The 11,763-nt window shown below is 45.3% G+C and overlaps 1 protein-coding gene across 1 annotated transcript in view; it reads right to left on the bottom strand.

Moving 5' to 3' along the window:
- ripor2 (RHO family interacting cell polarization regulator 2) overlaps positions 1–748 on the bottom strand; it is a gene marked incomplete at both ends in the record, with an annotated part of 52,937 nt that extends 52,189 nt beyond the window's left edge. The window contains one exon of the mRNA XM_080516557.1: positions 670–748. Within this exon, the coding sequence (XP_080372683.1) occupies positions 670–748 (79 nt within the window). The remainder of the gene's footprint in view (positions 1–669) is intronic.
- Between the last annotated feature and the right edge of the window lie 11,015 nt (positions 749–11,763).

Here is an 11,763-nt window from a genome sequence, read left to right on the forward strand (position 1 = left end):
TTAGTTTTGGAAGCACCTGAGATTAAAATAAACATTATTCAATCTGACAGCCTCTTTCCATCAGCTCCTGCTTCATCTCTCTCCAGTATCCATCTGACCACAGGTTATGATTACAGCTGCTTTTAAAACAACAAACACTCACGCAAAATGCACACCGAAGAGATTTCCTTGCGGTGCGTAATGCTTGGTTCAAAAACATCTGCCTGTTATACAACTACGCCTACACTGCAGAGGGCACGGCTCCTCTCGGCTCTCTCAAAAGGGCAAAAGTTGAGAATCGATAAACAAACTGCAGAGAGCTCCTGGAAAGCAAGATCCGGACAGAAAATGCTCAAAGGGTTCATGACACTGACTGGGACTTATTATCATAATCGCTGCATTTAATAACAGCTCAGTACGCCTTCATCCAGTGGCTCAGCTTCCATTATTTATTCGCTGTTTGGGCATCAGAGCATCACTCATCCCTGCAGGCGATAACCCCACCCACACAGCTGGGAAGGTTCCTCGGGGCGCCACTCGGCCGTCACTTTCACCCTCTTCTTAACCCCGCCAACGACCACAAGTCACAATCCAGCCGGTCTGACCACGCGGCAGTCTCGACCCCGCAGCCCACCTGGACACCTACGACCGATTCCTGCACTTTTACAAGCCGGTCCCGGCAATTCTTACCGTCGTCCGAGAACACGTCCTCCGCCTCTTCACGCATCATCACATCCAGGTCATCCTCCGTGATGTCGGTCACAGCCATCACTAAATCCTCCTCCTCTTCTTCTCCTTCTTCTTCCCCTTCTGCCGTCTTAGCCTCCTCCAGCTGACAGACCCGAGCTCCGGACAGAGTGACTGGGCTGTAAAATCGAATCAACGCCTGCGCGGCCTCTCCGCCTCGGGCGACAGTCCGACCACCGGCGGGCTCCTCACTCCAGTAGAGAAGGACTGCGACTGAGCTCAGATTCAGATCTCTGCAGGAGGATGTGTGTGTGTGTGTGTGCGTGTGTGTGAAAGTGTCCAATGAAGTGTGTGTGGGAGAGAGAGAGAGGACTCCCGTCGACCTTCACCAAAGTTTCAGCAACAGGACTGATTTCATAACATCCTGTGGAAAGACGAACCGAGAGTGTGCCGTTTCGAGAGCACTTGTATGAGTAAGCGTGCGCATGTGTGCATGAGCGTTACTGTACGGGGAGGGTCGGTGTTGTGTACAAGTGTGTGTGTGTGTGTGCATGGTTGTGTGTGGCCATATGGACAGTATGGCTCTACAGTGAGTCAGCTCCAGCGCCTGGTGATTAACAGGAATAATTAGATTCTGTATTTTGAGCCAGCAGGGACATGCAGAGAGGGAGCGATGGACTGTGTGTGTGTTTGTGTGTGTGTGTGTGTGTGTGTGTGTGTGTGTGTGTGTGTGTGTGTGTGTGTGTGTGTGTGTGTGTGTGTGTGTGTGTGTGTGTGTGTGTGTATAGTTGACGGTGTGCAAGAAGCCAACTCTGCTTATCATTCCTTCACAGCTCCCCAGGAATCCCGGGACCACACTGATTACTCCCCCCCTTTTTTTTTTTTTTTGGCCTATTTGGAAACGTCCGGTGTCATCTGTTGTTGCTGAAGCCTCCACGGGGCTGCTCATGCAGGAATAAACAAACTCACCTACTCCGCAAAAGACAGATTTAGATCCTGAATCATCAGTAGCACCTCTCCAGTGATCACAGTTCTTACATCCGAGACCTTAGCTTCACACGATGGCTGATCTGTCCCGCAGTCTCTCTGACACCATTTAACAAAACTAAATATGATATTTGCTTCATATCTATCCATCTTCTGTACTGCTTTTAACTTTGGGTTGTGAGGCATTGAGTCAATCTCACCTGAGTCACTCATAAAAACATTAATATTGTATTCTGAGTTGGTTTTTTCTAATGGGTTTATTATATTTAGGATGTAAAATTTAGTTTGTGTGTTTTCATATAAGTTTTAAAGAACAGTAACAAACTTTATTTGATTTAACTAGCTTCTTTAAACATATGAAGGTTTTCTTTTAAAAACTTTGAACCCCTGCTAATAACAAACTTCCCAGGACAATTTGACACCATTTTATGACTCTAAAGTAGTTTTCTTTAAAGGTTTGTACCATCCCCTCGAGGCCCCTACCAGTCTCTTTCATGCTTTTCATGTCCAGGAGCAATTTACTGGTAGCGTGCAGCCTTGTCTCTCTTTGACCTTTAATGTATTCTTTCAATGGAAAGTATAAAAAAAAAAAAAAAAAATGCCAGACGTTGAATTTTCTTCCGCTTTCCTACTTTGTGTCTCCATCTGTCTTCGCCGTGCATTTTCTCTGACTCACCCCATTTAGACAAACCAATTTCCAACCAAAATAGAAACTAGGCCTGAAGTCAGTTCATTATCACTTTTCCTTCAGACTTCCTCTCCCCTGCCGCCGCCGCCTCCCTTTAAGGCCGAAGCTCGAGGGAAGGAGCCAGGTGACGAGCTCATTTTCGCTGAGGCGAGTCCAGACGACGGAGGCAGATCGCAGCTGGAAGCAGGTGGAGGCTGAACACATGCGGAGGACACGTGAACGGAGAGAGTCGTCAGTATGGTCTGTTAGTAGAGATTGCATTGTCACGCATGCCACCATGCAAGGCAGCAAATATTCTTTTGTTTTGAGAGTGGACATGTGAGTTAGCAAACATCAGAACACTGCACTTCTATCAGAAGGTATTATAACTAATTGATCCATCTTTTACCATCTTTATCCAGTTCAGGGTCGTGTTTGAGGGTATTTCGAGAGGAAGCCAAGAGAAAACAAACAAAGACACTTGAGGAAAACATGCAAACTCCAGAAAGGCGCAGAGGCTCAAACTGTACTCAAACAGGCCATATTCTCACTGTGAGGGAGGAGTGCTCACCACGACACCACTGAGCAGCCCATAGTGCATTACCATATGGCTGTAAACTTCCTTGTTTTAGTGAAATAGCAACAGGAAATAACAAAAAGTGCAGTCACAAAAATCCTCTGATTACGTAACCCTGAAAATCAGCATCTTTTCCCTCATTAAGGCATTTCGAGACAAAAACAACATGTACTTCTTGAACCCTCAGGTCAACCTAAGGTGCTGATTAAGTTCTGTGGAAATGTGTAATTAATGTTTTCCAAGCTGTCAGCAGTCGTGACATTAAGCGTTAGTGCTCCGGTGATGGAGGCGAGGCGGCTCACTGGTCAGGGAGGCAACTAAACCGAACAAAAAAAAAGAAAAGAAAAGACAAACAAGCGCACAGACAACAGTGACACATGCAAAGCAAAGCCCACTGTCTTATGCAGATACTCAACCCACTCCCATCTGCTCGCTGTGATAACCCTCGCATGTTCTGGTGACTGTATCGTGGTTTTATGTGCAAAACATTCATAGAAAAAAAAAAAGTATGGTGTATGAATACAGCTTCTAAACAAAATTGAGGATTCAGAGACATTTCAGGAACTTTCCTCCTCCCCGAACCAGCAGCTTGTGACCAGCAGTTGGTCTGCGGAGCCGGAAAACGGGGTCACGTTTGGGCTGCGTTCACCCCGCTGCATTTTAATGACAGGGCACATTGTTGTCACCAGCGGAGAAAAGCCCCTGCTTCTGAAAACGCAAACACACTGCGCCGGGATGCAAACGCACAATGCAACACAAACAGACCCTCACAGGTCCCGATAGTAGTGTCCACCACTCACACAATGCCACTAAGAGGCAAGTGCACACACACACACACAAACAAACACACAAACGTTACTCTGCCATTTGCACAGAGTAGCACAATCAGACCCGCTCGGTACAATAGTCTTGTTTGAATGGGGTCAAACAATGGAGCTCTTTGGCATCTGAATCGAGCCAGATGATGTGTATCCCAGGAGGCTGAATGGGCGGCTTCAGCCTCCTACACACTCGCTCCTCTGGCCCTGAAAGTATGCGTCAGTACGCCGCCTGTTACCGTGGCCTAAAATATCAACTATTAGCATTGAGGCATTCACGCCCATGCTCCAGCGCGAGCCGCAACACTGGACACAACAAACAGATTCAGATGACAGAGGTTTTCAAGAAAAAAAAACAAAAAAACAAAAAGCACAAAAAGCCAAAATCCACTGACATCATTTATTGTCAACTTTTCTGCAACTTCTGCTTCCCCGTATGTACTTCATCCTCTGATATTGTTGTCAGATCAGCACCTTCAAGTGGCTCATGTTATGTACAAAGAAATTATACGCTTTCACAACAGTAAGCGTTTTGTGCCTTATTTAGGTCACTGAATTAATTTTTTTGAGAGAATTGTTTGACAATGTAGTTCAGACATGTAGCTGTCAGATTTGAGTTTTCATTTCATTACTTTCTTTTCACTTAAATGTATAAACATTTAGACATTTGTTTTTGCTGAAAAATCTTTGCATTTTTTTTCCTACTTTAGACATAAACACAAGGAAGAATGTAATTTGATTTGTCATGCTCCCAACAAGACATTTAGAACTTTATTGGAATTTCATTTACTGTATATGTGTCCCTATGTATGCAACTATTTGTCTTTTGATTGGCTAAACACAGAACACAATTGTTCTATATTATATATTATAATTAGACACAAATAAGCATTAAAACTATATGAGAACCTTCAACGAAGCAGCCAAAGCACGGTCTGACATGCAGCGTATTGTCGCCAGTCAAGATGATGATTCATAAAATTCTGCAGAACTCAGATGTCTTAAGAGAGGAAACACGAGTAACTTTATTCTTCTACCAGCAGCGTGTCACCCTGGGCTCACACTGGTCAAGAGATATAAAGTAAACAGCCAGTAAAGAGGAAAGAAGAAACAGAAAAGAAGTCCTCTATGCCGGCTTGGGTTCACATATTGCTCTGTGACGTGCAGGCTTCCAGTTGAAGTGACGAGAAAACGCATGAATGCATGAATGAGATGACGTTTTGAGGAGGAGTGATGTCAAAGCCCCTCCGGTCAGCTCACCTTGAATTCCCAATGAATGAAATGAGTAAGAGGGTCAAAGTGTGCAGACGGGAAGAAAATGGTGAGACGGGCGGATAAAAAGATTCCCACTCTGTCCGTCCTGCTCTGTCCCCTCCACCCAGGCCTCTGTCTCTTTCTTTTCTTCGAAGAAAGATGACAAAACGGAATGATTGTAAAGGGGTGGCTGGTTACCCGGGTAACAATAATGAGGGCATTGCGTGGCAAATCCAATTTGCCATGGCACTCTGTGACTCACTCTAGAGTGTGAATTTAGTGCGTGTATGTGATGTGTGTGTGTGTGTGTGTGTGTGTGTGTGTGTGTGTGTGTGTGTGTGTGTGTGTGTGTGTGTGTGTGTGTGTGTGTGTGTGTGTGTGTGTGTGTGTGTTGCATGTTATGGCTTCATGTGTCTGATAGAAGATTATGATGTGCCAAGCTGCAGCCCACTTTGCACAGACACGTGCATGAACACACACACACACACACACACACACACACACACACTCAGGCCGACCCTTTGACTATTTCACAAGCTAAAAATGCGGGTCACAGTTGTCAGGGGAAATCCATTTATCTTCTGTATACTGCTTCATCCAGCGAGATGATCACACGTACCGACATTCACACCATCATTACAAGTCAATAATTAACCTCAAATTGCGTTTTTGGACTACGAGAAGAAAGAATCCACACAGTTAAGTTGAAAATCAATTTTCCCCCCAAGCAGAATGCAATCTTTAGCTCCTACAGAATGCATGCAGCAGCCACGAAATAAAATAATAAAATAAAACAATAAAACTTTTTTTTTTTTAAGTTGCAAGAAGGCAAACTACCTACTGTAAGTATATCGATATCGTTTCATCTTTATATGGTTGTAGGTCTTGACTCCGCAATACATGATGCCACTTGACTGCCACTTGACTGTCCAAAATGTTTCGTGTGAAGCCGTCAAGTCCTTTTTGTGCCGCCGCTAATTTAAATTTGATGCCCTCTTTCCCCGTCTCCCCCTGCCGCTATTGTAATTTGTCTTTCTTTGTTTCACAATCGGATCCTTTTCTCTGGCTCATTCACTCCGTGTCTTTGCCGTCTCCGGCCCGGAGAGCACCGAGGGCATCAGACAATGGCCGCATTAACAGCTGCTGCTCGCCAGCTGTGCGGGCTGGCGGCGCGGCGACGGCGGTGCCCACACCGCGGCCCGCTGCTGCCGGGTACACCTGGAGGGGAGAGATAACAGTGGAGCAGACGAATCGGCAGACCCCGGCTTCGCCTGCTCCCTCAGATTCACGCGGATTGCCTCCACTGTCACACCACCACTTCCTGACTGACACTGATTGTTTGACTTGGCCTGTCAAGCTTCTAATTTCTCCACACTTAAAGACGACGAGGTGCATTTTGGAGGGAGGGGGACATAATTCCTGTTTTCTTTTTTGTTTTCATCCCAACAGACATTACAATCACATTTTGGGCATGTTGTTAAAAGAAAGCCGTGTGAAGGTCCAGCCTTCTTTTGCTGGTTGTTTCCAAGTATGAGCGCATGAATGAGCTCATTTGAATATATGTACATGGCGAGTCATTAAAGTATGTTGGCAGATTTCTGACAGGCTAATGCCTCCGCAGTTCATTAAGTGTTGTGTGATATGAAAGTATTTGTGACAGGGGGACATTTCCCTGTCAGGGATGTCCAGAAACCAGATGCAGAAGGTTGCAGCAGGGTGGGGCAGCAGGGTGACAGAAAGCTCTGGAAACCACAGTTTCCTCTCCCACGCCGCCCAGCGCATCAGCGTGTCCTCCAGCCAGCACCTGCTACTTACACCCAGAGGACGTCAACTTTTTAAAAAACCACAGAAATAAAGACAACCAAGATGAGCCGTTTCACTCACAATGTCGAGTTCAAACCTAAAGGTCTTGATTTCACGCTTCAAAGTAGCTTTTTTGAGGTTTGATGCATCCTCAAAAGTTTAAAATACTTCCTATCTACCAAGTGGACAGGAAGGGAGGAGCTCACCGAACAGTTTCTCAGAAACAGGGTGGGAAAGTGGAAGGAAGGTTGAGCAACAGTGTGTAAAAAGCTGTACCTCTTGCAAGGGCAGAACACCGTGATCCACAGCGGCTTTAAAGAGCACAAAGGCACAGAGTAGGAGGAGGGTTTCCTGTGAAACCGGTCACTATTTCAACCCATGTAGTCTTTCTGCCCCGCTGGTCTGAGGGCCGGTGGTCGTCGGAGCAGAGCTGGAAACTGTGGTGACAGCTCATCATCACGCACGAAGGCACTGAAAGACCCCCCCCCCCAACTGAACAGATCTCTGTATGTGGATGTATGCAAGCGTGCGCTCACAGGCCCTGGCTTTGCATCAAGTCCCTCCAGAACGAACGCATCTGTCCAACCGCCCAGCGTACGAGAGCACGCTGGTCACACCAAACACACATGACCCACATACAGCTACGTGCTTGTCAAAGAATTGTTTTAGAAACCTTATTTACAGTTTCCGCTGTTGCACACACATCCTTCAAGAATAATCCATGAACTATCACAGTATAATAAAGAAACCCAATGTGCTGATGAAGGCATGGCTTAAATGCACAAAATGTGAACTTATACCACAAATACACTCGAACAAAGAAAATGTATAAATTTCTCCTGTTTATTCTCTGTTCAGCAACTTGTAGTTATTTCTATTTTTCCCAATATATTTGATTTCCATCCCTTGTTTTTTCACTTCTACAATTCAAATATTTGATAATTTTATATGCTTTTACTTTAAATCAAAAAGTTTTCATTTTGAGTGAAAGGAGCAGCTCCACTGTATAAAGGGATGTTAAAATTGTAAATCCAGAGCTAAGACGTCCTTATTTCTAGCCTCTTATCGGGTCGTCGACCTCATTTATTGAGTCAAATTTATGTCGGAAGCACATGGCTAATGCATCGCTGGTATTAGTGTTACTTTTAGCCTGACATCTTTCACGGAGCTGTCATGCGGACCGAGTTACCTCAAGATTAATGAGGCACTCCTCCTCCAGTAAACAGGAGTTCAATGAGATGTAAGAGCTTACTTTACTGAAGAGGTTAATACTATGCAACTCAACTTGTTTTTTTATGTCTTTACACACAACAGGCATTGTTTTATTGTGTCATTAATAGATCAATAATTCAAACTATGAGTACTGATACTCAGAAGATGCCTCTTATTAAATGTTTCCCGCTACCAAAGCCAATTTGATCAAATCTCACAAAGCCAACATAGAATGTCCGCTCTTCGCCTACTAAAGACCACAGACAGAAACTCTCCCACAGTAATACAGACCCCCAAACAAGGCCTTCTTTCCGGTTCATCAGCATTTGAATGTTTCTTCTCATCACCGAAGCCAGCATGGGTTCAAACAAGGCCAACGTCTCGCTCACTTTCCACCAACAACACCACTCGCCCACCGCGGCGCACAATGATGTTCGCCTGGCATCTTTCTGAGGGGAATGGACACTCAATGAAGCCACATCCTGGCCACCAACCTGGAGGAGCACAAAGCGGGGCCTGGCAGCTCGGCCTGAACCCGGCGACATGGGAACCATGAGCTCATGAGCGGGAGCCGCTCAGAGGACGCCAACTCTTCCAGCCTTGGCCCCGGGACGCTTCGGTTGGCATCAAGTTTGACTCGTCAGCCTTATGCTTTTCAACGGGAACTTTCTGTTCATGCGTCACTGAGCAGACTGAAGCAATGAGGCTGTTTGTGTTTAGCGCTTCAAAAGAAGAAGAAGGGAAAAAAAATCTCAAAAATGAAAATTCATATTACAAATCAGTTCAAGTCCAGGCGTGGTGGGGTGTCTGTGTGTAGTTTGGATGTTCTCCCTGAGCTGTGGGCAGGTCACAGTTATTTTATCCCGATAAAATTTAAAAAGTCGACAAGTCTGCAACATGATCCACTTTGTTGCTGCTTTATTCTTGTATTTATGTCATAGATCTAGAACGCATAGATTTCAGGGCATCTTCCTCCCACCAAATGACATCATTTAGACATCAAGTTGAAAAGAGAAGCAGATCATTATACTGCCATCAGTACGGCGACGCCACGAATAAGGTACTGTAAGTAATCAAAACATTTCAGCAACACGAACAACACTCGTCACCATCCAGACATTCAAAGCCCGACAAATTCTCTCGCCCGAGACGTCGTTCTCAGCAGTCAGACACAACAGAACTCCGCTCCGTATGCTCACAGACCACGTGTCGCACCTCTGAGCTCAGGATATCCACTTTGTACACGCGCAAGATTGTCTCAGCCCGCCAACACATGCTGATGAAACCACATGCAAAAACAGTCTGTGTTTTTTTTTTTTTTTTGTGCAATGTGTATGCCACAGATTGCTTTAAATCACCGTCTACGACCTCGTCAGAGTCTGTTACATGATAATTCTGTCCACTGTTTGGCATTAATTGATTCTTCCTCTGCTGTAGGAACATTAAGTCACACCTGCAGAAGGTGCGTGTTGAAACAAGCACAATAGAAGTGAACGTTTTCATGAATATGTCATGCTGCCTTTCTCTATTCGTCCCGTGTATATAAATAAACGTGTGTTTGTTGCACGTGCGGGGAAAAAAAAACGCATTGTGATTTGTTCCCCGACTCCCTCCGTCTCTCACTCTCTCTTTCCATTAGTCCTCCTCTCGGCGCTCATCAGCGGCCCACGCGGCGGCCCCGCTTGCTTGACTTTACCGTGTGAAATTACAGAGAAAAGGCCAACGTGAATCCACTCACACGAGCCCTGAAAGCTTGTGGAATGACTCCTTTCTTGTGGAGAGGAGAGGGAGAGGGAGAGGGAGAGGAATCTGCATGATAAGGAGAAAGGAGGGCGAAAGTGTGACAGTGAAATAAGGGATGGAAGGAAAAGAGTAGAGTAAGTGTAAGCAGTGGAAGAGTCAATTTGAGCTACAGCTGGAAAATGAGCTGAGGCAATATGTAATCGGCTCTGATGTAGTTTTACTACCCCCCCCCCCCCCCCCCCCCCCCCCCCCACCACCACCACCACCACCCGCATCTGTGGCAGCAGAGAATACAGCGGTGAGGAGGCGCGTTGCTATGGAGTGGGAAGATTTTCAGAGCGAGCGCTATTATGAATCTGGTTTGGAGAGAGGGGAGAGCGAAGAGAGGGGATAATGAAGATGTGGAGGCAGGGAAGGAGGGGTGGAGTAGAGGGGGTGGGAGGGGGGGGTGGGTGCGGGGCATGAAGAACACTAAGTGTGAAGATGGTATGGAGACGGATGGAGAGACAAGAGAACGGAAGCAATAACACAAATGCAAAAGGGGCAGAGGTGAGGGGCAAGGAGGAGCAGAGAGGGAGGTGGGAAGCACAGAATGAAGGAGGGCGGTGCAGGAGTGGGGCAGGTCACAGGAGCACGGCACCACAATCTGGTAAAGTGCTTTATTTTAATCGCCTCCATTGTGGCAGCAGCTCCATTTGAAGTTGACAGATAACTAGCCAGGGGCAGGTCTGACTGTGCTTGAGGTTTTTTTTTTTTTTTGTGCATCGCATCAGAAAGGAGCACTTCTTAACAAGCACTTTTGCCCTCAGCGTGGTGCCAGAAAAAGGAGAAGAGAAATGGCGAAATGTTCAGAGGAGGAAGAGCTGCTTTTCATCATCTGTTGTGCAGCGATGAAGAGCAGTCGTGGCGTTGCTTCACTTCCCTGCATGATGAGCAGTGTCATGTTTGAGGCAAGATGTGAGGGGAAAGTAACAGAAGTCACTGACTGCGCCCTCCAACTGTGGAGGCCCCCTGCTGGCGGTGACTGGAAACACAGTTTAGAATTTGACATGAACGTATGTTACTTTTTAAATAATAAGGGAATGTTAGACTCCTGGTAAACAAATGTCCACGTGAAGTACAAGACATAACATGTATTTATATGACATGAATAGAGCACCCATTGCAATAAACTCCAATACCCAAACACAAAAACAGACCTGAGATATTCTCAGTCTGCCACCATGGTCTTCACTCGAGTCACAATGGAAGTCAAGCTCAGATAATTTCTAAGTCGTGGCTTCATGTGGTGGTGGTGCATCTGATTTTATTCAAATGAAAAACAATCACAACAAGCAACAAGCAGAGCCCGAGAGGCCCCGTGGGCAAAAACTAAAGGATGTGTGGGCTCCGCAAAGTGAGTCACCCCCCGGAAAAAATAACTCACTAAATCTAAATGAAGCGGTTGCCAAGGATACTAGCACCCGAAATACTTAAATGTGTTTCATAAAATACGTTCGGAGGCTCAACATGGAGAGTAGAGAAAATGTGAAAGCTGGCTTGTTCGTGATGCACTTTTATTAGAGGAGGAAACTACATGCAAAACCACACATTGTGTCTGTTACTGACATTAATCAGCAGGTGGGTCTCATTTAATAAAGATTTGATTGTTATTTACTTACATATTATATGCCACTATCACACTGACTTTAAAAAAATCTACATGCAAACTGTAAAGAAACTTTTATCAAGTGGATTGTTTCTTTGTTGTGACAGTATTTCTGATTATTGGCACCACTTTTAAGGGGAATCAACAACATGACACTGATTCCATAGAATAATTATTACAACTGAGATACAAATAAATTCTGTACTTTTTTGTGCACATATTACAAATCAGAGTTGAGTGCTTCAAGGAAAATAGCACCTCTGCCACATGCAAGCTTAACATCCTGTGAAATCCTTGAAACATTCACGGTTAATTATTCTATCATAACATGCAGTTAATTTGTTTTAGATCATGCAAGTTAAGGAAGCTGTCCTGACTCAACAGCCTG

This window comes from Blennius ocellaris (genome assembly GCF_963422515.1).
Source record: "Blennius ocellaris genome assembly, chromosome: 20".
NCBI lineage: Eukaryota > Metazoa > Chordata > Actinopteri > Blenniiformes > Blenniidae > Blennius > Blennius ocellaris.